Below are 26,042 nucleotides of genomic sequence, written 5' to 3'. Positions count from 1 at the left end.
TACTGAGCACACAGCAATTAACAAACCCAAACAATTCCTTTTAACTTCCAAACTTTATTTTAACAATTTATATTTTACCAGCACACTTTAGATATATTTACAAATATAATTTGTGGTCAGGGCTGTTTCAAGAAAAGATACTGCTCGAACAAAAGCAGATCCTATTCATGACCCTGGTCGAGTAGAGTGATTGTCATGGCCGAGGTAAGCTCACGTGACGCGTTAGCTATTAATATAATAAAACACAGACTATTCTGCATCTAAGGCACCGTCCTATTTTATCCCTGTATAGAGTACTAAGAGATTAAAGAACAGTTTTAGTTGAATGTATACAGTACAAAGGGATCTAAAGGTCCTGTTAGTGGAAATAACATCTGGGTTTAAACATGTAAACTGGCTGTTCTAGTGCATTACGAAAGAAAACATACACACATGCCTCACAGGTTTCTTTTGCAGCAGCCACACAACTTTGACACGAATTGAAAAGGTTGTGCTAAGAGTACATATGAAAGGCCTAAACAAGGGCACAGTGATGGCAAAGCCATTACCAAATCGCACTGTACATACACATCTGTCGTCTCGTGCCAAACACTTCTTAACTCCACACGTTAAATTTCCACTAAAGCTCCTGAGTCAAAAAGAATCTGTAAAGTATCTCTAGCATACAACGAAAGGTAAAAATTACAGGAAGCATATGCATATAAAACAATTCAAAAACGATTAATATGCAGAGAGATCTAGTCCTATACTTGGATGGAATGATACAAAGGGAACTTTTTATAAATTTAAACCAAAGTACTGTTTTTCTAAGCTCTGCGGCCTTTGAAATAGATTACTCATTATTTTTCCCACTTGAAGGTCACCTTTTACGAAGCACACTGCCCTTGCCACCCAAATCTTAAAGCATGTGAAGACCAATCATTTATTACAACATCTCGATGCTGCACATCTTCATCCGGTCAAAATGCCAAACCCTCATATCTAAAGTCTCGCATGAAACACACTTGCACATTAATCCTCCTAAAAATCTTCATAGCTGCATGTACACAAGTCCTGTCCCCGTCAACCTCAAACAGCTTCATAAGGCAATCCTGACTTTGCTTGCATCCTTAGTCTACTTTCTTTTGTCCGACTCAACACTTCACAATCCGTTTAAACTACAAAGTACTGGTGGTGTTCTGTACTTGTTCCAGCCAACTCAATCCGACCTTCGAGCGTACTAACAGATTTTCATTCTGTGGACAATACAGAAAGACTACACCGTAAATATGGCCGAAATCAGCCTAATACTGATACATAATACTTGGATATGTGGAAATGTAGTTTTAAATATATGTATATAGGACAGATTTTTATCATAAAACAAATCTTTCATAGGGCACTATGATATAAAAGTGTCTGGGTAAATTTAGAGCAAAAATGTATGGTAAAAACAACTACTGTAACATAAGAACACATCAGGGCCTGATAGTACAGTATGACCCTGAGGGGACTTTGGGCATTTGAGAACACATTAAATCATTCAAGTTGAACTGTTGGAACACCGAACACGTTTGTTGAAACCCCTAGGGAACATACACCATAAACAAGCAGAAACCTTAGTCAAGTGTGCAAGAGGTTACAGTAATTCTCTGCGTTATATTATGCAATACAGTAGAGCATAGATAATTGCAGACATCAGAAGTTATTTTACTTAAATTAGACATTAGTCGTATATATGTACAAGAAGAACAGGACAAATAACAGGAACTACAAAAAGTAACATACAACATAAAAAGCAAAAAGGGTTTTCATGCCCGTCTGCAATTGAGCTCCTTTATCCTTCAATCACAAAGTCCGGGACAGAATGGAGAACTTTACACTCGGTTTGCATTTGAACTATCATCAGTCTGTTTCAATGAAATATCTAGACCAAGATTCGCTTTTTACAAGTGACAGACAGTAGGAATGCTTTCAGCGGTCTACACAGAGTTGCTGCACAGATAATATAGTGTTAAACACTACGTTAGCGGTGATTTCACACATTTCAAACCTATTATGTTGGAGCTGAGAAAAAACTGAAGCTAAGAGGAAAATATCCTGAGGTCCATTTAAAAGCACATCAACACATCTCCACAGCAGTAGCCCATTTAACTCCATATTTCTATCACTCGAGTCCACATTCCTGAGCTTGGCTCAGTTGGTTTTAATTAGTATGTCTGCAAAGGGAACCAAAAAAATGTGAGCTTTTACTATTTTCAATAACCAATGACTTTACTGTAAACCACAACATCGTTCTTTCTAAATGATACTGATATTATGAATTTGCATGTGCACTGGAATTCTTCAAGACTGTGCATGTGGCATTACCCAAAATAACCGACAGGAGACAGAAGTCATTGAATGTGGAGCCACGTGAATAAATTATAGTTATCCCCACATTTAAAAGACAAACCGATGAGAAGACAAAAAGTCTGATGACACACAAATATAAGAGCTGCTAGACGACACGAACACAATGGAGAAATCTAATATTTTCCCTGAAGCGGTTGAATTTCCTTACAACTTGTATTTCTCGACTTAATCCATCGATCATCTGATGTGCAGATGTGTGCGACACTGTGCGCTTTCCCTGGCCGTCCAGACGAGTCCTAATGCTCAAATGCTGAGACTCAGCTGGACTCATGGAGTGCAATAACCAGCAGGCCGTAAACGGACGTGTTCATTCACATCTCTGAAAACAGGAGAGAAACAACATGTCAATTCTACTATCCATACAGTATTACAACAAAATAACATTTGAATAATTGAAGTAAAAAGCCTTTACCGGATAGTGCTTCGATAGGCGGGATTGGATGGATGGAGCTTGTTTTCTCTTCAAAGGCCACTCTGGGCCCCTCAGGGCTCCCATCATCAATAAGAGGTTTGCTTTTCGCATGAACGCCCAGATCAATCAGCTCCTCAAAGCTCCAGGGTCCACCTTTACCGTTCAGCCCTGCCACCACGTCTACCGTTGAGTCCTCATTGACAAACTCGGAGCCCTCCATCAGACAGGACTTTGGAGGAGGACTGTGAATAGTTAAGTTTTGAAAAACAATATTTTTTCTGATGAACACAGAGAAAGATATTTGGAAGAATGCTTCCAAATAACTGTAACCAAACAGTTCTTGGCCATCATTGACTACCATAATAGGAAAAAATGCTTTATACATTTCTGTGTTCTGCAGATATTTTGAAGAATTAAGGAATGCAGATATTCTTCCAGATATCTTTCTCCGTGTTCATCAGAACAAAGAAATGTAAACAGAGTTTAAACAACTTGAGAGTCTTTTATTTTTGGGTGAACTGTCACTTTAAATACACTTCATTTAAAACAATAAACAGCTCATTTCTTTACCTGTCCATTGAAGGATCCTCTGTGTTGGGTCCAATGCTGTTTTCTTTACTGTCCAGATGTGTTTGTCCATTTAAACTGGAAACGGGCTCCTCCACAGACTCCACACTCTTCTCTGACGCAAATGCCTGGTTCTCTGAATGTTGATTAAAAACACAAAAGTGTCATTTCATCCTATAAACAAACTTAAGTCACACTTTACCGCCTTAAATCAATGCTTTCAATTTAATCCACCGACCCTTATTTTCACAGTCTATTTCGTCATCAGCATCATCTCCATTTTCATCAGGAATGCCTTCATCACCCTGAGAAACACACAAAAAACATAAGCAACCTTTATGTAGTACAATTGCCTCATTACCATATTAAAACGGTTTGCTGTATAACAAGTTCTTAAACTTGCCTTAAAATCGGTTTGGTCTGTTTTTCTGGTTCTCTTCATAATTTCATCAATTCTCTGGAGAAACAGAATGTTCAGTCTACTTGCACTGCACACTTATATATTCTTCTAAATATACACAATAATGCAAAGCAACAACTCTCACGCCAGCATCATGTGACAACATTCACCTTCTTCCTCTCAATACGCTCCTGTTGGTTTTGTTGCATAATGCGCTCTCTCTCTTGACGTTGTTTCTCTGCCTCCTCTAGGGCCTTTGCTTCAGTCTCCTCGCGCTGCCATTGGACAAATGACGTGTCAATTGCTTAACTAACCAATCATCAAAGGGTTTCAGTGCCTCGGGTGCTCTAGCAAACCTCTTTCTGCAGCTCGGCCTGTATTTGCAGCTCCTCCAGTTCGGCTTGCTTTCTCTCCTCCTCCGCTTTTTGTGCCTGTTCCTCCTCTTCTACCTTCCGCTCCTCTGCTAGCCTCTTCTCCTCCTCCTCACGCCTCAAACGATCCTCCTCTGCCTGTCGCTTCTCCTCCTCTTTCCTAAGCCTGTCGAGACATGATACCTGAGGCCTTTTTGCAGTAGTTACAAAAGTAAATAGCTTTGACAAAGTGAGGCGAGGTCGACTTTGGCTGTAACGGATGCGTGACAGATCTACTGTCACATGCCCTCTGTGTCACAGCCAAAACAAATGAATAGCTTAAGAAACCAATGCCTGTGTGTTTGCTCGTATGATTCATCAAAGGTTAAAGAAAATAAGGCATGAGGTATTTGATCAGCACATTGAAAAGCAGTTATCCAGAAAGGTTAACGAGAAAGGTTAACCAGGTATAAGGAAGTGCGCTAGGAGTAAAACTAAGATCTTACAGACACTTAAACACAGCATTGAAGTTAATCTACCTCTCCTCCTCTTCCTTCTGTATGCGCAGTTGTTCTTCTTTCTCTTTCTGCTCACGTGCCAGACGTCGGTTTTCTGCAAGGATCTTGGAAGCTTCTGCAGCCGAGTTGGTACCTGGCAGGGCTTTGGGATTGGATTCTAAAAACAAACAAATTTGCTTGTGCCGGAGCCAAATTAAAATGCACCAAGCACTTAAAACTAAAATAGCACTGTATAGTAAAATGTATTGAAAAAAAGAGGAAGTACAAAGACTAGAGGTATGATAAAAGCAATGTTTCCAGCAGAGGGCGCTGTGTGTCAATAACAGCAATATGTACAAACTGAGTAACCTTAGAAACACCTGACCATGTTAGTAAATCTAAAAGGAGTTTACACGGAAGATCCCGTCACTGTAATATTTACATTTCTAATCTGTTTGCATACTAAATTGTGTTTTCTTTGTCTTCTATCGTTCTCACCCTCTTTGGTCTTGGCTGTGGGCACTGGGCTAGGTGCTGTGGTTTCTGGAGACTGCGGGGTGACGGGCATCATGGGAGACGTATCCTTTGGCTTGGAGTCCCTCTTGCGTAGAGTAGGGGGGCCGGTGGGAGTGAGAGCAGGTTTTTGTATGGGTGGAGGTTTGGATGTGGCAGAAGGCTGAGGGGAAGGAGGACGCTGTTTCAAGCCACTGGGGGAAGGAGGGCGAGACCGTGGACTCTGCCTGAAGCAGACAAATGTAGAAATAAAAGAAGGTGAAGATGAGCTTTCACGCGATTGTGCTAGATGTAAGCAGCACATTGTTACAGTATCAAATCCAGCGATCAGTTTAGAGTGAAACCACTGTAGGGTAAAACCGAGCGGGTCTCACTTGGCTGCTCCAGGTGAGGGCGCTCTTGGGAGGGTGTTAGCAGGCGGTGCAGGAGAGGGGGATCGATGACGCCTGGAAGGTGAGGCAGGGCGTTTTCCTAATGGTGATGTGTAACGCTTCTCCTTCTCAACTTTCTGCATTAAAAAATTTAAAAAGAGACAGAGGTTATAAATGTGACTATAATCAAAGTTAGTGGCCATGTTTGCAATGGGGCATTTATATAAGAATTAAAAGTCATATATACTGTATTTGAATAAGATAAGACACATATATCTTCAGAAGCTCATGCTAAAATCAAAATGAGACTACCTATCTTTAAACCTGACATCATCTGTACCATAACGTTTGTCTCTTAAACTCAAACTGTGCAAAACTAACGTGTGTCACATCTTGTTCATATTTATTATCTTTGCTATAACCTCATAAGCGAACCAATAACCAAAGTATGAGTGAATTAACACACCAAAAATTGTGCAGACAGCTGTCATTCAAAGCTTGCAACATTCCCCGTTTCATTGATTTGATATTCTGATCAAGCTTCTACTAACCAATAGAAGTAGAGTACTCTCATGTCCGTTTAACATGTTTTACCATATTTAAATTCACTCCACTCTCAATTCACTGCAGGACCCTGTAGATTTTACTCTCAAATCAGCCCAGGAAATGTCAAAGATGCCAAAAGCCTGCAAATGACACAGCAGATTCGACAGCAGGTGCTTACTATGCAGTGATCATTATTTAACTCTAACCAAAGCAGCGTGCGTGTCTCTATCGCAGCTGCAGTTGTATCTCTGTCAATCACAAGACCACAACCTATTTTTATCGACCGTTCACATGCTCGCAGTGTCAACAGGACAAATAATTTAAACACAGGACAGACTAGGTAAGCTTAAGCGTATCCACCACGGCTCTGAATCCAAAGATCTGATATGGAGCGCTGCCGGGCGACTGGAGCAGGAAGAGCAAGATAATCAGAGGGAAATATGTCCGTATGAATTTACATTAGTCCAGTGACATGATCTTTGCATTCTCTCTGGGACACACGCACTAAAGCTCACCCCAGCGTTCATTGTATGAAGGGCAGAACTACAAATGAACTGCCTGTCGAATTGAATCACTACCTTCGAAATAACACTGTCACATGTGGTTTGTATCACACCACTTTAGTGTTCTGCTCTCCTCCATATCCCAAAATCAAAACAGCGGAGTGAACCTTTGTAAATGTTTAAGGTTGGACCGGCACTCCTATACAAAAGGACTCCAAGCTTACAAAGCATCAGCCAAGCTTTCATATTTGCATCCAAGGTTTTTACCATCCCTTCATTTCCCAAGCATGAAGGGTTTAGTGTTTGGACAAAAAGTGACTGATGTAACCAAGTTCATCTGTCTCTCCAGTGCGCACTGCTTAAGCTGGGATCAGATAGTGTTATACAGAACGGACAGGCCAGCGATTAACATCAGGGATAAATCCAAGCTGTTTTGCTTAGCAAACCATATATTGAATGATCGTGTAACTGATGTTTGAATGAGTACACAAAGTACATATATCCACTAAGGAAGAGACAGATAACACAGGTAGATCTATTAGGCTTATCCTAGTTACGAGATCAATATGAACCCTCATGCACATCAAATTACACGCACTTCATCGAACATGCACACCTATCACTGTTTTAGAGTCAACAGAATTCAGTTTTACAACTGAAATTAAGTTGTTCTTTGAGCACAAACTACTCTAATGCAACAGAAAAAAATATGTGAAAGGAAACATGAAATGCCTTCAATTTCAAAGTGGACATCAAACAACATCTGCTCACCTCGGTCATGTCGGAGATAGCATCCGCAGACGCCGATGTGGTCGGGCCTTTCTTCCGATCACTGCTGCGACTGCGCAGGGGTCGGGCCGGGGGATGCAGCTGGCTGGCAGACGCTGAACGAGGACACAGGTGAAACTCTGGTAAAGGACACAGTCAGTGGGGCGCAGCAGGGAAGGTACGTCGCAAGCAGTCGAGTGGGTGAGCAAAGCAAAGCAAAGATATTGAGAAATATAGATACGGAGATATATAGAGAAACAGAGGAAGAGAGAAGAAAATGGGGATGATAAAAGCAAAACAAATTGCATCAGGTTAGACTAGTCTGGATTTGCTTAAAAGTACAGATTGGTGGACTGGGTTTAATGGAGGGCTGTGAGACAGAGACAGTGGCAGGGGACATACGGGTTCCTGGACGGACAACACACTTGTCACCAAAACATTTGACCACATCAAATTTACGGCTGCACCCAGCAAGCACCTCAGCCTGCAGTTAATGTAACAACAGCAAACTAAACAGCATTCAAACACACATTACCCCCTCAAATCCACAGAGCACATCAAACAACAGCTGAACCGATCGTGGGATATCAGCATCAATCAAAAAGCAAAATAAGAATTTACAATCCCAGACTTAACACATCGGTAAGGATCTGGATGATAAAAATCCCATTCATTTTTTTCAGGGACAAATACCTTTTAGATTGTAACCAATAAAGTAATTTGTTTTGAAAATTCAGATCAATAGTTCATACGATTGATTTCACATTGTTTTTCAATCTCGTTACAAATGAATGAGAAAACACATCCAGAACCAAGGCTTTGAAGAATGATCGTCTCAATATATAAGCGCAGATTGATTGACAGATGTCTAGCATGTGTTGGTGGAGGTGATGTGAGGTGAACAGGGAGAGTGATGACAGGGGGATTTCTGTGCTAATCCTTACCCACTATAATTAACCCTGACTGTTATCATCATGGAAAGCCTATAAATGTAATTGATCCATAAACTGCTGATTCATCCCTCTCACAATTGTAAGAGTCCAGATGCAGTCAGATTCATCTATGCAGATAATCTAGTAAGCAATTGTTTGATCATCAAACCCTGTCAATCGACCAACAGGCATAAACTTTGTTAAGGAACTGATTTGACAAAAATGTGTTAATGGTGATGCTGCTTGTGTGTGGTTGCAGATACCGTGAGCTGCTCGGTGTGGATCAGCTGGGGATTATAGTAGCAACAGCAGAATGCAGATTCATTCATTCCCTCTCACGCACAGAACCCTTCAGCTAATCAGCTTACAAAAGATCCCCCAACAGAGCCGTGAACACCTTGCGAATGTTTGTTTATGTGTGTATGAGAGAGCACAGAATAGTGATGCACCAAATAAAAATACTAGGCCAAAACGGAAACATTTAAATTGGAAATTTTTCCAATTTGTCTAATGAGATAAAGTTGATGTGTGATATAGACAGCCACTTTTTTTATATTTGATTTATGTCCAACAATGTACATGCACATCTCCAATGCAATTGTGCTTTCGTTTAACCGTTACATTTCTGGCATTTATTGGTACACAAATTATTTTAGTGCTTAAAACATTGGTGCACCCCTAGAAAAGACTGCTCAACTGTGCATGTACAACTTGATTCATGTTTATGCAACATGGCCAAAAACTGCCAACCATGCACCCCTGCAGAGCGCCTTATATCTACACACAAGGGGAGGGCTTCGGTACGGGCTGGGTCTCTTCTCTAAGGTTACCTTGGACGTCGGATCCTTCGCCGGACAGGGCCGCGGCACTCTTGCTTCTAGCTAGCGAGGCCTGGGTGGGTGTGAGCAGGCGACTGAGGACAGCGCTGTCCACGGGGGCGGCCAATGAGCGGCGAGCTACAGACGCAGTGCCCACACACAGAAACAGAGAAGACCAAAGGAAAAAGAGACGGAGAGATTGAGCAATAAACACAGGGGAGGAAAGAAGGAATGACACCAATGTGATTTCAAATGCAAGAACACAAAAACGGAGAAAAGTGATGGCGCTTCAAACGTAAACAGCTGATGTAAATCAAGGTGAGACTCTAAATGCTGGAGAGACAAAAAGAATATTAGTGAGGAAGTGCTCAGGACCAGGGCTTGTTGGAGTGGAGGTGAAAACAACAGGGAGACATAAACCCAAAACTATAAAGTAACAAAGTGAGTTTTTCGATTCACCAGACTCAAGTCAAATGTTTGCTACCAGGTATATTTATAATAACCCAAGCTTGCCTTTTAAATACATTAATGTAAATATTAGAGATTTTAAAACATTTGACCGCAGTCTGGTGGTCTGTACTACAGTATTAAAGCATGCAATTTGGTGAAACTGATCCATGATCATAAGTTGGCATACTGCAAAACTATGGTGGAAGTCTCAAGTCTCAGGTATAACAAGCTCAGTTACAAACCCACACTAGAAAAACAGAAAACGAAGAGGTAAACACTTATGGTCTCTTTTGAATGTTTTGTTTCCTTTACCCCTTTGGAACTATATGGAAGCACTTCACATTTCCGACTTGTTGTGAAGTGGGGCGAGGCTGTATATTAAGAGCCTCTGATGGTGGAGAGCTTTGTAATAAAGAAGTGCTTTTAGTAGCGTGACCAAAGGAAATGATGGTATCTAAACGAGAGTGCACTCCAGAATGGCCCATCGCTAGTTCAGAAGGTCCTTTAAATAGATTTTCAATGGTTAGGAGTCTAAAGATGTCCTGCATACATTTGGGTGTTAGGAATAAATATGGCACAATAGATCACTTTAACTTCGGGGAACACTGTGTGTCTATACAGGTCAAAACAAACAAAAACACACACACATGGTCAGGGCACCAGTGGCCATCCTCCTTTGCTAATGTCACATGGGTAGAGAAACATCTCTGTGTTCAATGCAAACAAAAACACACTGTATTGAGATAAAGAGGACATTTCTGAAGCGCAGTGAGAGTAAACTCCCTGATAGAACAAAGAAGACAAATTAGAAGATCAAACAGCGACACGCATCGACACATGAGAGAAGGGGTCCTTTTCAAAAGAGCAGTCACATCAGCAGACTGTTACACTTCTGAATGCACAAACATTTGATGCAGTTTTAGTAAAACAACAAGGCAGGCAAAGAACACAGAGAAAAGGACAGCAGATTGCGTACAGATCAACCCCATTAAACCCCATGCCCCTCCCACCCCACATGTCTACAAGTTTTGTTGGTAGAGTCTCGCCAGTAGCGGAACAAACATGAGCAGGACAGGTTGGGAAGCATTATGTGCTTATTAGTAAATGGCGCACAAACACGTGAAATGACCCAGTCGGGACTTAGGCACCTGATTCGTTGGCCGTGGTTTTCTCTGCTTTGGTGGCGGGCTGTGTTTTAACCCCTACTCGAGAGAGGGAGGAGCTTCGCTTCTTCAGGATTGGGCCTACAGACAGTGGACAGGGCAGTGTTATACAGTTTATTAAATAAAAAAAAGGGCTGCATCCGTCTCCGAGTATGCACGTGCTATATTACTATACAGTGCAATGAAAGAATCCTAGACATTTTTGAGAACAATGTAGCTTGTCTCTGTTTAACAATTATGATGGTATTTATGCTAGGTCTCTATTGAATTACGACAGGAACATGAAAAGCATGTGTAAGCTTCCTGTCTTAGCCTAGTAAATTATTATTATATTTTCAAAAATAGACTGCTCGTATCCTTTATAGAAGCGATATTGCTTATAAAATGTTGATTCTCAGGAATATTTTAATGGCGGAACATCAATTGAGGAGGTTTGGGAGTTTGGCACCTGTCTTTTCCACCTGAGGCTGCTTATGTGCTTCTTTAGGGGCCTGAGGGGCATTGCTAGGCAACCGGTTGAGAGATGAACTTCTCCGCTTTGCACCTGATGGACAAAAGAAAGCCGAGCACCTGAATCAAGTATGAGAGTAAAAGAGAAAAGAATAAACCGTCCCACAGAAGAGATCTCAAACCAGGGAAATGAAGGTTAACTCCAACACAAACGGTCATGGCCGACTGCTCCTGAAAAGGAAACTGTGGCAAGTCTGCGAGAATCACACACGGCAGAGATAGCAGACACGTACAGACTATTCAAATCAACACAATGCTGAGATTGCACTTCAGTAACATCAGGAATGAAGACAACAGGGAGAGACATCTGTGTGAGTCATGACTTGTGATTGGATGTCATTTCCAGCATCAAAGTGTGTGGACGGATGCGTCTAATTTAACTATATTTAGGATTGTGTAAGTGGCTCAATGTCAGATCCTAGATAAAAGAAAGGGAGGAGAGGGCAGGGTGGACACTTACTTTTCTCGGGAGAGTTAAGGAGGGTGGCAGAGGATGAGGAGAGACGCTTGTTGATGACTGAGTCAGTCTGTTTCAGGTTCATAGTGGAGGTAGAGCGCTTGTCTACAGGGGAGGGCAACACATACACACACAGACAGACAGGGAGAGGAATTAGTGTTATTTGGACCAGACGGGGGTTTGTAGATGCTAAGCTGTTGTTAATGCCAATACAAGCTGGTTTATCTACATTTTAGAGATGGAGCAAAATAAGCAAAAAAAATTGAATATTCTATACAGCAAAAGCTACCATAAAGCAAAGAATTGGCCTCCTATATGTATCTGTAATAAGAACCTATTTCCTATGCTTAAAAACAAGTTAACTTTCTAAATAAATGTTGCATAAACAGGAGTAATGTCAACAACGTAACAAATGATACCCTGTGAAATGTTATTTACAAAGGTATATGTCATCAGTATTGTGCAAAAACTATTCTAACAAGCAGACCATAGGGAAGCAAGTCAAGAAAGACAGACATAGTTAGTAAACATTCAAAAACAGCCATAACATCTGGACGAGAATCGAATAAATCCAAACACGTAGTGCCAGTCAACCATCAGTGAAATAGACATGCATTTCAGTGCAAGTACTTTAAAGAGAACAGTCTTGTAAGAACTTTAAGTGCAAGTGAAAAAAAATAACCTCTATTATTATAAACAGGTCGATGTGAAACAGCCAGTAAAGCCCTAGAAGGTTTGTGGCATCAGTCAGATTAGTGCGTGTACGAGTGAAGGGAGAGTGGACAGTTTGTGTCAAGTCACGCTGTGGGCAGGCAAGCGGTATAAACCACCTTGTGACGTCTGACTCCTGGGCGGCCTGGTGACTGGAGAGGCAGGGGAGATTACTATAGCAACCGGGGAAGAGGTGGAGCCGCTGTCAGTCTGTCCTGTGGGAGGGGCAGGGAAAACAGGTCGCTATCGGAAACAGACTCTCTCTCTCTCTCACACACCATAGAGCGAGTAAGGGTGTGAGAATGGTGGAAAACCAAAACTACCAATGTGCAATTTCAATCCCTGAGGAGTGTTACAAGTCATACCTGCAAACATTGGTAGCCTACGTACTTTAGCAACAGGTGAATCAATGCAGTTTATTGTTTTGTAAAAAATGCAGTTGAATGCAACAATGGTCCATGTCTGGCTTTTAGAACAGGCACCCATACCGTTTTTGTTGTCTGAATCTGAGAGTCCACCCCAGGACCACCTCTTCTGTCTCTGCTCTACTCGCTGGCTACGCTCCAGTGTGCGTCTCATCACAGCTTCATAGTGTTCCTGGACATAAACACACATACTTTGTTAGACAAATAGAGCATCATCCTTTGATCTGTGTGGCAGTGGAACACAGTGAAAGTTAAGGTTAAACAGGTGTAAGGGTGTAAACAATAAAAAAAAGTCTAGGATTCCAAGCTTTTGCATGTCAGATACGGAACAGGTTACACATTACACCTGTTATGCAACCAGAGAATTGATCTGAATTAGAGTTTTTTTAAAGAATTTATTTCACGGTAACAATCTCCCATTATAATTCTATATCTTATAACTCATTTTTCTGAGATTGATTTCCTTTATTTATTTATTACAGTTCATTTAAATGCTCACCATAGTGAAAATATAGGCAAGTTATGAAAATGTCCTTAAGATATCAGATTAAGTTCTGATAATGAGACTTATTATTTTTATTTTATTATTATTTATTCACATTTATCTTCTTTAAATCATATGCATACCGTAGGAAGTTAGACAACATGTATAACAGTGAAGTATGAATATATGCAAAAACAATGACTGGTAACTGTTTTTCATGGCGTCTGTCCTGTAGGTCTTTATGGCTCTTCACTCTCTATTAGATGAGCAATTTTAGTGTGTAGGTTTGTTTATTCTGGCGCTTTTCTTTACACTGCGAGTCTCTGGTGACTCCACACAATCGTCTCCCAAAATTGTGGAAAGCGGCGCGTCACGTCAAAGCGCTCATGTGACAAGTATAATCGGGCGTTTCAACGCAAGTTTCACCTTGGCTCGCCTGAAGATAAACATTTTTAAAACTATTAACACCTCTACGAAGCAATCTGAGTTCTGAAATAAGTGTTGAGAATTTGCTTTTTTATATGCTCGCGCAGATCCCTGGAGAGGCACTGCTGTTACATACACAGTTATACATACAGTAGAATACAACTTGCAGGGTAAAGTAGGTTTGGTCTGGTAAACTAAGCAAAAAACAGAACATTGGTCAATTGACTGTTTAGCCTGATGATTATACACTTTGTGCATGGAATCATGCCTGCAGAAAAAACTTATGGCACTTCATAATTGCAGGGAGGTTGAAGTACATTCTGCTGTGTTAGGTCACAACATTTTACCTTTTCTTCCTCTAATTTCTGTTTCCTCTTCTCCTCCACCGCAACTCTCCTCTGTTCCTCCTTTCTCCGCTGCTCATCCAGCTTCTTCTGCTTCTCTTCCATCTGTCTCTCCACCTGTAGCCGGGTCCTGCGCTCTCGCTCCAGGATCTGGGAGTCGCGCAATGCTGAAAAAGGCACAAAAGATGTATGTAAGCAAGTGCGTGATTATTACTACAATGTAAATAAGGAAATGACTGTGTTTGTTAAATCCTTTTTACCTTGTTGCTTCTCCTGCTCTTCTCTTCTCTCTTTGGCCACTCGGATTTTGTCGTCTATTCTGAGGGCTGCCCCATCAATGACTGACAACACAGCACACAGTATTACGTCACACCACTAGTGTATCAGTTGAAATCTGAACACTTCCTGTGCCACAAGAAGGCTCTCGGCCGATTGCGGCAGTATCTGATACACAGATAATCCTCTTGCATGTTTTGACAGGAGGATCAGGTAACAGATACTGCTATGATCCCAGCACACCTGATATAGCATTAACACACAATCATGTGTGCGATGGCACTGAAAAGAAGTGCCTTAGTGTAAATGACCTTCCTAAAAGCAGAGGTGGTCATGTGACAACATACTAGCCACATAAACAAATCATGGGAATATTCCAGAAATTATCCAATATAAGGATTACTTTACAGCAGTGGTTCTCAAACTGTGGTACGCGTACCAGTGGTACTTGAAGAGACCACAGGTGGTACGTGACCCGACAGAAAATTAAAAACTCTAAATATTAATTTACATTTCGTGTTTTAAATACAATTTTAAATGTTTAATACATGATAGATATATAGGAGTACATCTCAGCCTATGTGAAATTTTAATATAGTTGTATGAATGATTGTTTATTTATCACTAATTCAACTCGTGTATGCATCGACTCAAAATAAAATCTATCTGTTCACTATTAATGCTAAAAAAAAACATGTTCTTTAGTTTGAAAACAGCTGGTAAATAAAAAAAGTGTTTGTATTATTAAAAATGCATTAGAATTGTAGGACAAGGTGTATCTTATCTTGAGGCGAGTAAAGATTTACAGCTCTACTATTAATTTGTGTGTTTATTCATATGATTTTCTATGGTGGTCATTAGGTGGGTACTTGGAACAACTCATTTTGCGGTTTATGATCTGAAAAGTTTCAGAACCGCTGCTTTAGAGCAAAGGAGAAAAACATGAAATTGATTTTAAAATATGCATTGTCACATGTAAGCTGCATTTCTTCTTTTTTTTTTACAGCTTTAATACTATATTTACAAAAGAATGCCTGACTACTATTGAGACAATAAAACTTTCCTTTTGATTTCATGCATATTTGCAGAATAAGAGAAACAGGCAGTTGGTAACACAAAGACTATTGTTACCTGGCCTTGTCTGGCTCTTTGTTGTGTTGGCTGGACCTGTAGGCGTTGGGCTGTTCCCTGCCTGACTGCGCCGTTCTTCTGCCTGCGCCTGCGCTTGCGCAGCTGAAAATGCCACAAAACGCACACAGATTAATAAGCAGCAGCACTACAGCAGTAAACACAGAAAAATGGCACAAAGCATGTCTAGAGCCTAGTTCATTTTTAAGAGACATCGTGTATGAATGCTTGATTCTTTTAATCCTATGGGTTAAATTTCCAGCACAACACAATGTAAGTATTTGGAACCAGCTTAAAGTCATTTTGTAATTTATTATATTAGTTGGCAAGAGTGTTGAACAAATATGACACGATTAACAATGTTTGAGTCAAATAACAATTCTGTTCTACTCCCATATTGCTCAACATAAGGCTGGAGAAGCGAGGAAGGAAGGATATGGAGAAATTGTGATCCTCAACACGTTCATATGATTTTTTAACCGTTTTTAACTCCACTGAGCATCTATGCAAAAGAGAGCCAAGATGAAAAAGGTTGTTTACTGTGGAAGGATCATGTGATGTCTAAAAAAACTAAATCCTGCTGATAGACCAGTAGCTGATAAGGTGGCAACACTTGGCACATTATACTGGCTAAGAACACAACTCTCTCTGGCAGTAACTTCAGTTTAAATCCACTGATTTCTGACCATTATGAATGTGTTTTGTATGGTAAGCACTTCTCCCGGATCTTGTGTTCATTTGTAGGACTGAGAGCAGTGCCCAGAGCCTGGCATGATCTGCCCATAAAAAACTCAAACACAGCACAAAAACATGATGGAAATACGGCTCCACAGGAAATCTGACAACAGTAAAACTGAGGGGGTTATCGGCTGGTGGAAACTTGCAACACTTACATAATGAGCTTAAACTTTAAAAAGCTATCTAGTCAGCACAGATGGGGTACAAAAACATCAATGAAAACATTAAAGATATAGCCACCAAATACTACAAGAAGAAGATTGCGTGCAGAGGCTGCACATAATGGCTAATATTATTAAAAATGATGTTCAGTTTTATGAAAATAACCAACGATTCGCTTCACGAAACGTCAACATGTCGTATGAGAGCCGCTTTTCGGAATTATGTGCTTTAGGAACTCTTAGACAGGTGGACCCCATAGACTCCCATTATATGAAGCAGAGAGGGCTGCGGATTTACCAAACAATCTTCTTTATGGTTCTACTCAAGAAAAAAATGTCACCTACATCTCGGAAGGCCTGAGGTTGAGTAAATAAACAGCAAATTGGAGTTTTTGGTTGAACAATTCCTTTAAAGACTAATAATCTGATTTATGAAATACCAACATGGTCACTACAGCCAGCTGAATGTTGTTTACCTGTTGTGCATTTACAGAGAAATGTTTTTAGTTCAAATAGAGGGTTTATTATGAAGAATATGCTACATTCTCATATGCATAAACATGTCAGGTCAGCAAGAGGGGGAAGGACGCTGTTATGTCTGCGTTGTCAGACTGTGGGGTTTTATATAGACCGTTTCATTGGACGTGCGTGCCTGACCCCCAGTTAACTACGGTGAAGGTTTGTGTTTGGCTAGTGTCTGTCTAGTAATCAAACTATTAACATTTCATTTAATACATGTTAATATAAGTGTGTATCTTTAGTGTACTGTATATTAATTGTATTAACTTTGAAAACGATTTGTTGAATTTTGTTGTATGTTCATTTCATTAAATAACAATTGGTTGAATAGGTCCTGTCTTTGGTCGCATTTAAACAAACGTTTTGGTACATTGACATCTGGGAGTTGAGCTTGGTATGGGAGTCTAAATTCAAAATATTTGAGAGACAAGCTTAGCCAAAAACGGTGACAAAATCTTCTCGGTTTCTATTTATTGTTATCAGAAATAATATACAGGCACTCTATTGTTTGTGAACTTGTACCAGAAGTTCAGTTGGGGGTCACAAAAGTGTGTATGCGCAGTCACGTTGTTCATGTTGTTAAAATGACGTCTATATAGGCAGGTAATTTGTGCGTTTGGCGAAAGACAAAAGAAGACAGCATGAAATGAGCTTGAGATTATAAGATATGTCTCAAGACTTTGATGAAAACATAAAAGCTTGTCTAAGACTCTTTAAAATCGCTTCTGCTGTTGTTTCTGTGTGAAAGTTGCATAGCAACTGTTGCCGAGAAATACTCGAGGCTGGGAGCAGACTGCACAATCATCAGATGCCACACTGCCACATGATTACTGCACCACAGTCAGAGCACTTAACTCAATGATGCCTTAATCCGCTACATGTTCAGAGGCAATAACCGCAGGCATCGTGCCCAAAATATGAGCCAGATTTGTTGCACATTTCGGTCTGTGTTATTACAACACATCACATTGTAGTGGAGAGAATAAACCTCTCAAACAGAAAGTTCAGCCTAAACCCATTGGTTTCTGCTCATTATGTGTGAAAAAACAAGTGAACAGATTTAGAAATTGTGTTGTTTTGCATGTCCTTTGCTTAAAAATAGCCCAAGCTTCTACTTCGACCAATAAAAGACCCAAAACAGCAGACTGGGTAATTCCTGCTGAAGTGAAAGTACCATCTCAATACACACCTGCACCAGAAGCTTCATTACAGAAGTTTAAATTAAAGGCATATAGCGTCGCTTTACTGGCTGAAATGGTTCAGGATGACCAATAAGGAGGAGAGATCGATGTGAAGAGCGCCCAGGTCATAGTCCATCCAACCCACTGAATATGCAAACATCATCTGAGTCATACTCTGAACCTCACAATGAGGGCTCTACAACACGTGGTATGCAAATAAACACCGGCCCTACAATGGAGAAATTCTCTAGAACCAAGGCCTTGCCTCACCACAGCAAATACAATCGTGATATAAAGACAATGAACGTGAGCTCAAACTGACCTCAAAATGTTCCTCAGTGCAGCTACACCTATCCTGCGTTTGAATAGGCTAATAAAGTGACGTTTCAATAGAGGTTGACAGATTATCGCCCTGGCCGATTTTCGACTTCGTTATTAAGCATTTTTATGATTATTGACATCGGCCATTTTCAAAGCCGATTTACCCATAATTAGTTTAATTGGGAAACGCGCTATTTGGCTCAAATGAAGCCTGCTCTGTTGGAACACGACACTCTCATAGATCAATGCCCGCCCATCGCCCATCTGATTTGCTGGAAGTCACGAGTCCGGCCAATCAACGCGGAAGGCTAGCGACACTGAAAGGATTGTACTCTCGTATTGAATACTGCTTCAGTGCTCGCGCATAAGTTGGTCATAATATCATCAACAAATTTTTTTACCATTTTAAAATAATGAAAATATTCAGCTGTCTGTCTCCGCGTGCATCTCTCCAAAATGCGTCATTAAAACAGAGAAAAAAATCTGTGAATACTCACCATAGAAATGTAAAGCACATGCCTAAAGAAAGCTGAAGTGTCTACTTTTAAATTAATTTATATCTTAAATAAATGTTCTCTGATTATCTCCCGCATCAGCTCATATGATCACGTACTCCGTGCATTATTTCACATGATATGTGCTAGCCCCCAAACAATAGCGCAACAAAACGGCGAGATTATTCGTCAAATATATGATTTACTGCGCATATAGCGAGGTCACGCTTCACATGTGTGGCAGATCTTTAGAAAGTACTAAACAAAGAAGAACGGTTTACTCTTCCTTTGATAGATTGCCACTCCAAGGATAAACAATATTGTAGTAAAGCATGCATCAAATGCAGCTTGACACAAAGCATTGTCACATTTATTTTAAAATTGTATGTGATTTTTAAGTGCTGAATGACACACTTCTGATTAGTGCAGGAAAGAGCGAGCAGAAAGCTTCTGCACAACACCGAATGAAGTCAAACACACACTTTAGTTTGGAGACAGAGGGTGTCTCTAGTGGTCGACCGATTATCGGCGTCTATATCAAAGATTTAGCCGATAATCGATATCGGTCATTTTCAAAGCCGATTTGACAAAAAAGTCATTTAATTTTGAAATGCGCTATTTGGCTCTGACGCAGCCAAGGATTTAGTGAGAGCAGTCGAAACACCTCACTCTAGTTTGTTGCCTAGAGTAATGCCCGCCCACTGTCCCTCTGATTTGTTAGGACTAAGTCACGAGTCCGCCCAATCAAAACGGGAGGCTGCGGAACAGAAAGTGTTTTTCACTCTCACACCGAAAGCGCTAGTTCGGGTTAATGCTCTCTGAGGTAAGGCAGCATCAGACGTGAAATAAATCTCAAACCACTGCACTGAAGATGCAAAATACTTCAATTTAATTAGTGCCTGAATTTCGGAGCAGCTTTGCGGGTTTCCTGCAGGTTCCGCAGGATTTACGCATTATTATTATGTAGATATAATTCACATCCGTAGTATAACAATGATTTTGCTCTGCAAGCGAGCAGCACACTGCACGCGTTTCTTGTAATTGATCAAGCTGGCGTTTTGCACGTCATTTTAAGTTACGCCATTTCAAAATACAAGCCATTTTAAAGCATTAAGAACTTGAATCGCCGGTCTTCAGTCAGAGCGCCCTCATGCACGCGCACAAACACACACAGACTCCGAAATCTCAAACTGCTCGCGACAAACGTAGATCGAGTTATTTTTCGCAATTTTTTTTCTACAAATAATTTTTCTGAGACTCACATGGGTGTGATTAAATACCCGTCTTGCCGACAATACACTCAAGGAATAGGCTAATGTGTGTCTAAAATATGCTTTTAATGTTATAGCTTCATGAAAACATTTGCGGTCTTTTCAACAGCATACACAATTAAGCTATGAAGGCAATTAAATTATTTACACTTATTATATAAATTCAAATTGTGCTAGTTAATCCAATGATGAGCAAAATGATTAATTGAATACTTCTAGTATTGTATGCATTTTTTAAGTCATCAGAACATATTTTTTTTCCATAAAAAATATAATTTATTCCATTCAATTCATTTTTTCATTTGTTCCTTGTTGTTTTTTACTGTGTTGCTTGTGGTTTACAAAATGTTCACAGAATTCTGCTGGGTGCTCCCTTCTTTCTTTTGTTATTATTAATATAAGTGTTATGATTAAGATTTCTCAGTCAGAATTAAAAATCTTTAAAATGTTTCAGAGCCTGTGTTCTTAATTTCTATATAAATTTACGTTTTTACACCATATATATCGGTTCAAAATATCGGCTATAGGTCCAATTCACATGGAAATAATCGGTATTGGCCTGAAAAACGCATATCGGTCGACCTCTAGGTGTCTCCAAACTAAAGTGTGTGTTTGACTTCATTCGGTTTGACCTGAACGGCATATAAGCATCGTGGGACAGAGTGCTCCAAAAGCTTTTGAAACACTCTTGCGAAACATTGATGTAATTTTCCGGTTGTTGTGCACAGCACTTAATGAAGTCGAACACGTCGGTATCTGAACTGTATCTCTCCCTCACACTTTATAGGGGTCATATGGCAAAAAAAAATTTGCCAAATTTTTGAGACATGAACTGAAATGGTTATCAGTTAGAATTGCTTGCATTTTTTTTTTTTTTACCAGAGAAAACCATTTATCAGCCATAATCAATCGGCCTAAACTTAATTATCGGCCTACACAGACAACACTAAAAATGACCATCTATCGGCCGATACCGATATGGCCAACAATTTATTGTGCATCCCTTAAGGTAATTATAAATCTGCCTTGTATTTCCATATATCCCCCAAACAGAGAGGATGCCTACCCGACGAACCCGGTGAAACCTCAGACCCCCTTTCCTCTATTCATATTCTTGACTGCTCCCTCTGACAAATTAACATGCCCAGAAAACATATTTAAGTACCAGGGCGTCCCAGAAGGAAACAATGCACTGTGCCACACAATGTGCAATGATGTAATTAAACTTCAAATGATCTTTGGTCAAAACACAGTTATCATATCACCTTTGGTCCTGCCATTCTGCCTTCTGTCACTTTCACAGACACAATCAAAAATCCATTCTGCTCTATCAATATTTAAACAAATGTCTTATAACTTATATTTTTTTATAGTTGCATCCTCCACTGTATTCTGACAACAGCTGCCCCGTTCAGATGACAAGATAAAGTAGTAAACAAAACCTCATTCACTCTGTCTAACAGAACACAAAGAGCAGTTATACAAATACCAACACTATGCTCTCTATGTCCTGCTATGCACGACCAAGAAGAGCCCGGAGTCAGGGAGAGTCAGTCCTCAGTGTGGTCCTGTTACTGTTTGCCTCCCCTCCCTCTGCAGCAGTAGCGGCCTGTTATTGAGACAACAGGAAGTGCTCAGGGGCAGACGCCTGGGGAAGAACGAAGTACGTGTCTGCACTGTCCAATTATTCAGGACTCACAGCTGTGACTTCTTTTGCCCTCCCTCTCCTTGTGGAATTAAATTCACAGACAATGCAGTTTTCTGTACAGGATTAGTGAGGACTCCTGGGCAAAGCTGCGACCGTACTATTACAAGAGCCAGAACGATGATGACAATAGTAGGTTATTCTTGCCCCCTGGAGTCAAATGATAGTTGATTTTAAGCAAGTGTGCACCCATAAATACATTTGACTCCTGCTTCAGCACCTGACCACATGTCTTTACAAAAGTATTTCGTACATGTCACCTGTGTCCTAGCACCTGTAGAGCTGATACAAATACAGGTAATTTGCTTTACAAATGTGCTCAATATACCGGTCAGAGAGGATAGGTGGAAGAATGACAGACCTAAATCTGTCAGGCCGGAAGGATGACTACTTCTGTTCTGATAAACAAAGGAGCTACCCGTTTAATATTTACTATACTATAACAAAACAGCTCAATGTTATTTCCAGGGATGTACAAATCCAATACTCTGGATAGGGGTCGATACAGGATTTTTTTGCAGGATCAGATATAGTATGCATTAAGGGCTTGAATTTGCGTCCAAGATGCCAATACCTGTGAATGATGTAGCAGCGCATGCATTGAGTGCATCATTCTGTCTTTATGAATGGCCGGGCCAGCCACTGTAGCTCACAGCACGAACATACTTTGTGCAGTTATTCTGTACAGCAATGAAAACATGTTGAATCGCACCTCAACAAAATGTGCACTAATGCTTCCAAATATATTTTAAGGTCGACTCACACAGGTTAAATATAGAGAGCATATGCTTCTAAAATGGTTGCAATTTCAAGCTTAGCACTCCATCATGCAAATTGGGTGAGGATATTGTGTTCAACGAGACCAATCGGATCTCATCACAACCCTATCGAAAATGTACTTCGAAAAATGCTTAGGTACTATTCACCTCTGGCAATAAAGGATAAAAGAATATGTGATTCTGGAAAAACAGTGCTAGTATCGGATGAGGATCGGCCAATGCTCAGAATTCAGGTATCGGTAAAGGAAAAAGTGGAATCGGTGCAACCCTAGTTATATCACATGTCTCTCACTGTCCAATCATTTTTAGGCATTTTTACACTTAAAAAAAGCAAGGGAACAGTTAATTTCCATAACATCTTTAGTTCTAGTCCGATTAGACCTCAAGACCAAATATGTGCACTTTTTAGATCCACTTGACTCCAGTCCGCACATAACTATGCTTGTAGTTAGGTCAAGTTTTAACAACAGCAGGAAATGTATGATGTACATACCCACAAAATGATGTTTCCTAACCACACTGTGACTGGCTATAGGAATTGTATGAATTGAAATCCAACTGTACGCCCAGGGGCTTTTGAGTAAAGAAAAGCTTAACTTGCCCATAAAAAGCAGAAGTTTTTCAAGTCAGTTTTCTTTTGTACACAACAAGGCTGTAAGTACTTTTAACATTTCATAAGACTAACCACAGGCTACAATTCACGCGAATAGCAGCACACATACATGCAATGCATCAAAGGTGCAAATCATACCTCATTAGCCAGGAAGAAAAGCATGCAAAGCAACCAAACAACGCATGTTTTGCTAGGAGGGAGGAACTAGTCAACAGGGTCAGACGTCTCAACAATTCCTCCTGCATTGACCATTCGCAATAATGCTGATAGTGAGAAAATGACACTTTAAATAGAAACATCTATGGGTACGAAGACGTAATATTTACTTAGATTACAAAGTGTAATCAAAGGCAAACGTGTAGACATCCTGTTTAGCATTTAACGACCAAGATGGCCAACAGCATCTGTCAGACTGAAGCTACCACAGAGAGAGACTGCAATACGTCCACAAAATAGGTTAAACATTAGTTTGGTGTTGCTTAGACATAGCACAAGTCACGAAACGAAATCTCACGAAAGCTTTGATAGCTGCTTTTAAAGTCTAACATTGATTTACTAACTTTAGGTAACGTCGAAATATCCTTAACCTCCACTTCTCGGCATTCAAACACACTTACTGGTCTGTCCATTAGTTAATACGCTACATTGTTTGTGTCTCTCAGCAGATAAGAAATGCATAGAACAAAACTTTAGCGATAAATTTATAAAGTAGGTGAATTAATAAGCAATGTTTCAAATAAAGCTAAATGATAACTCTACAAATAACAGATGTAACCCGCTTAGACAGAGCTTCATTCAGCGAGGAGGAGATGATGTGTCCCTGTCAAAGCCGACATCACTTATCAAATCTGTCAAAGTAACAAAGTAAAAACATTTAAAACATCTAAATTCAGTTTGCTACGCTTCACATGTGAACACAGGCCTCCACGTGAACAAGTACTTAATAAACATAAACTTGTTGACGTTGTCTGGATTAAGTTTAGCAGTTAGCTGGCCGTTATCCGTCCATCAGAGCCCGCTAACTCTCCCCACACACCGCCTGAATGAAAGTAACCGAATTAAACACCCAACCGTTCGAACAACCGCCAAACAAGGCGGTATTACTCGCGAAAGTGCATTTACCTCAATTAAATCAAAAGGACCTGCCAAAAGAAGCTTTAAATCAGCGAATTCTTACCCATTTGCGCCCGCAGCCCTTTTAGAGACGTTGCACCTTCCGCCATTTTTGTTGAGTTTTTTTCCTGCTGTTTGGCGCTGACACATCATAGGCGCGCGAGGACGTTGAGGGCTCGAGCGCCGCGCTGTACGGATGCTAACAGCGACATCTACCGTTTGACAGCGGTTAGTGCAGAGTACTTGTGGAATGACACATATTGTTGTCACCCCTTCATTATTTTGCTATATTATAGATAATTTGTAACAATCACAGCATTTAATATGGATTGGGGATGATGGAAAGAAAACAATTGGCTCTAATAATGAAAATAAAAACAAATTGGTTAGGTCTGAAGTTTTAAAGAAATGGCCAATTGATGGTAGTTAAATCAGGTTTATAGATGACTTCATTAATGGCTAAATTGGTAACAAACTACAATTTAAGTGAATCATTTATTTTTAAAGCTGATTTTTTTAAATGTGCGATTTTGTAGTTTAAGAATTGATCTGTTTCCAATTCTTTTGACCTAATTTTCTAATAGTTCTGGTGTTATCAAATGTCCCTATCACAAGAAAAAAAACTTTGTTTTAAGGTACACTATCCTCTGGTGGTACCCTTTGTAGCTTCATAGTGCAAAATTATGTTTTTTGGTACATAATTGAACTCCAAGGACCTACTGTCCAACTTTAAATGCAATTAAATATTTTGTTCCCCTATGAACCAAATCGTACTTTTAGAGTACCTTTTTTCTGACAGTGTACCATAGTAAAACTAGAACCTTTAATCAGGCTTTTGAAAAATGGAATGTGAAGAAACCATGTGGAAAATGGGGTGTGCATGCTGTAAGAAATACTTGGCATAATTTTCTTTCACCGTTCCTCTAGGTGCTTTGACAGTATGAATGAGAAACTGATAGGATCAGCAATAAAGCTGTGGTCAACCCCTCCCTTTAGGCAAACACTGTATTCCCTTTACAGTACTGCTCTCAAGCACCCCAGACTGTTTCCTCTAATTCTATCCATGGCTTGCACACTCTTCATTCATATTTTATAGCAGCCCGAGCCTGTATCAGTTTCAGATACTAAATAATGCACCAGCAACTGCGTTATTTAACACGTAAGCGGACAATAATGGATGTACCTGTGAGAGAATGTCATGGGTTTGAATCCAACAGAGAACACCGTATATATAAATCCCTAGTCCATACATACCAAAGAAATACAAAAGAAGTATAATCTCACTCTCAGGATCATATGACAATAGCGACTATGACTAATTCAGAGAGTGTAGAGTGGAAACAAAACTGGTTTAACAGACTTGTGAGACTTGAACTACGTCTGACAGTTTCTATAGGATAAGCTACGCTAACAATGAGAGGGTTAAATAACATCTATACTGTAACATCAATTTGTTTTAGTACACACTTTTAGTATTATGCAAAAGGCAGTATAATGTAATTTGAAGTCAGAATTACATTATCAATATTATTCTGCTCAAAATGTATTTTCATGGAAATTAAGCAACACATTGGCTCACATTATTTAAATTTTCAAAGTTATTTTCAGAATATCACGTATTGGTGTCTAAAGAAAGCTGACATTGGTGATTGAACACATCTGTCACAATTCAACTCTAAAATTCCTTTCCTTATCCACGTAA

At 40.0% G+C, this 26,042-nt stretch overlaps 1 protein-coding gene across 11 annotated transcripts; it reads right to left on the bottom strand.

Annotated features, from left to right (window-relative positions):
• Positions 1 to 34: 34 nt before the first annotated feature.
• Positions 35 to 24,526, bottom strand: map7d3 (MAP7 domain containing 3). 11 transcript variants are annotated; one of them, XM_056768971.1, is made up of 21 exons: positions 24,405 to 24,526; positions 15,449 to 15,550; positions 14,302 to 14,382; positions 14,045 to 14,208; positions 12,851 to 12,959; positions 12,482 to 12,577; positions 11,655 to 11,756; positions 11,133 to 11,228; positions 10,670 to 10,765; positions 9,084 to 9,209; positions 7,325 to 7,461; positions 5,508 to 5,641; positions 5,119 to 5,360; positions 4,663 to 4,798; positions 4,130 to 4,310; positions 3,944 to 4,048; positions 3,777 to 3,830; positions 3,612 to 3,678; positions 3,377 to 3,509; positions 2,807 to 3,048; positions 35 to 2,713 (listed from the first exon to the last, which is right to left on the bottom strand). In XM_056768971.1, exons 1-21 carry the CDS (start codon positions 24,448 to 24,450, stop codon positions 2,706 to 2,708), a joined length of 2,457 nt encoding a protein of 818 aa, XP_056624949.1. In that variant the 5' UTR covers positions 24,451 to 24,526; the 3' UTR covers positions 35 to 2,705. The 11 variants fall into 11 exon arrangements, with proteins under 11 accessions (XP_056624949.1, XP_056624950.1, XP_056624952.1 ...); XM_056768972.1 differs by having other exon boundaries at positions 7,325 to 7,437; XM_056768974.1 differs by lacking the exon at positions 9,084 to 9,209.
• Between the last annotated feature and the right edge of the window lie 1,516 nt (positions 24,527 to 26,042).

The sequence above is a fragment of the Triplophysa dalaica genome, chromosome 16 (assembly GCF_015846415.1).
Source record: "Triplophysa dalaica isolate WHDGS20190420 chromosome 16, ASM1584641v1, whole genome shotgun sequence".
Lineage (NCBI taxonomy): Eukaryota > Metazoa > Chordata > Actinopteri > Cypriniformes > Nemacheilidae > Triplophysa > Triplophysa dalaica.
This window is presented reverse-complemented; position numbering and strand designations above follow the sequence as displayed.

Bases quoted from the DNA above. Each gene is read 5' to 3' on its own strand.
- map7d3 (XM_056768971.1), bottom strand. From the start codon at position 24,450: ATGGCGGAAGGTGCAACGTCTCTAAAAGGGCTGCGGGCGCAAATGG. The intron at 12,578-12,850 runs GTATGGGTGCCT...CCCCTCCCACAG, and splicing joins AGATTCAGACAACAAAAACG to GACAGACTGACAGCGGCTCC. The intron at 11,229-11,654 runs GTAAGTGTCCAC...TTTGTCCATCAG, and splicing joins CCTTAACTCTCCCGAGAAAA to GTGCAAAGCGGAGAAGTTCA.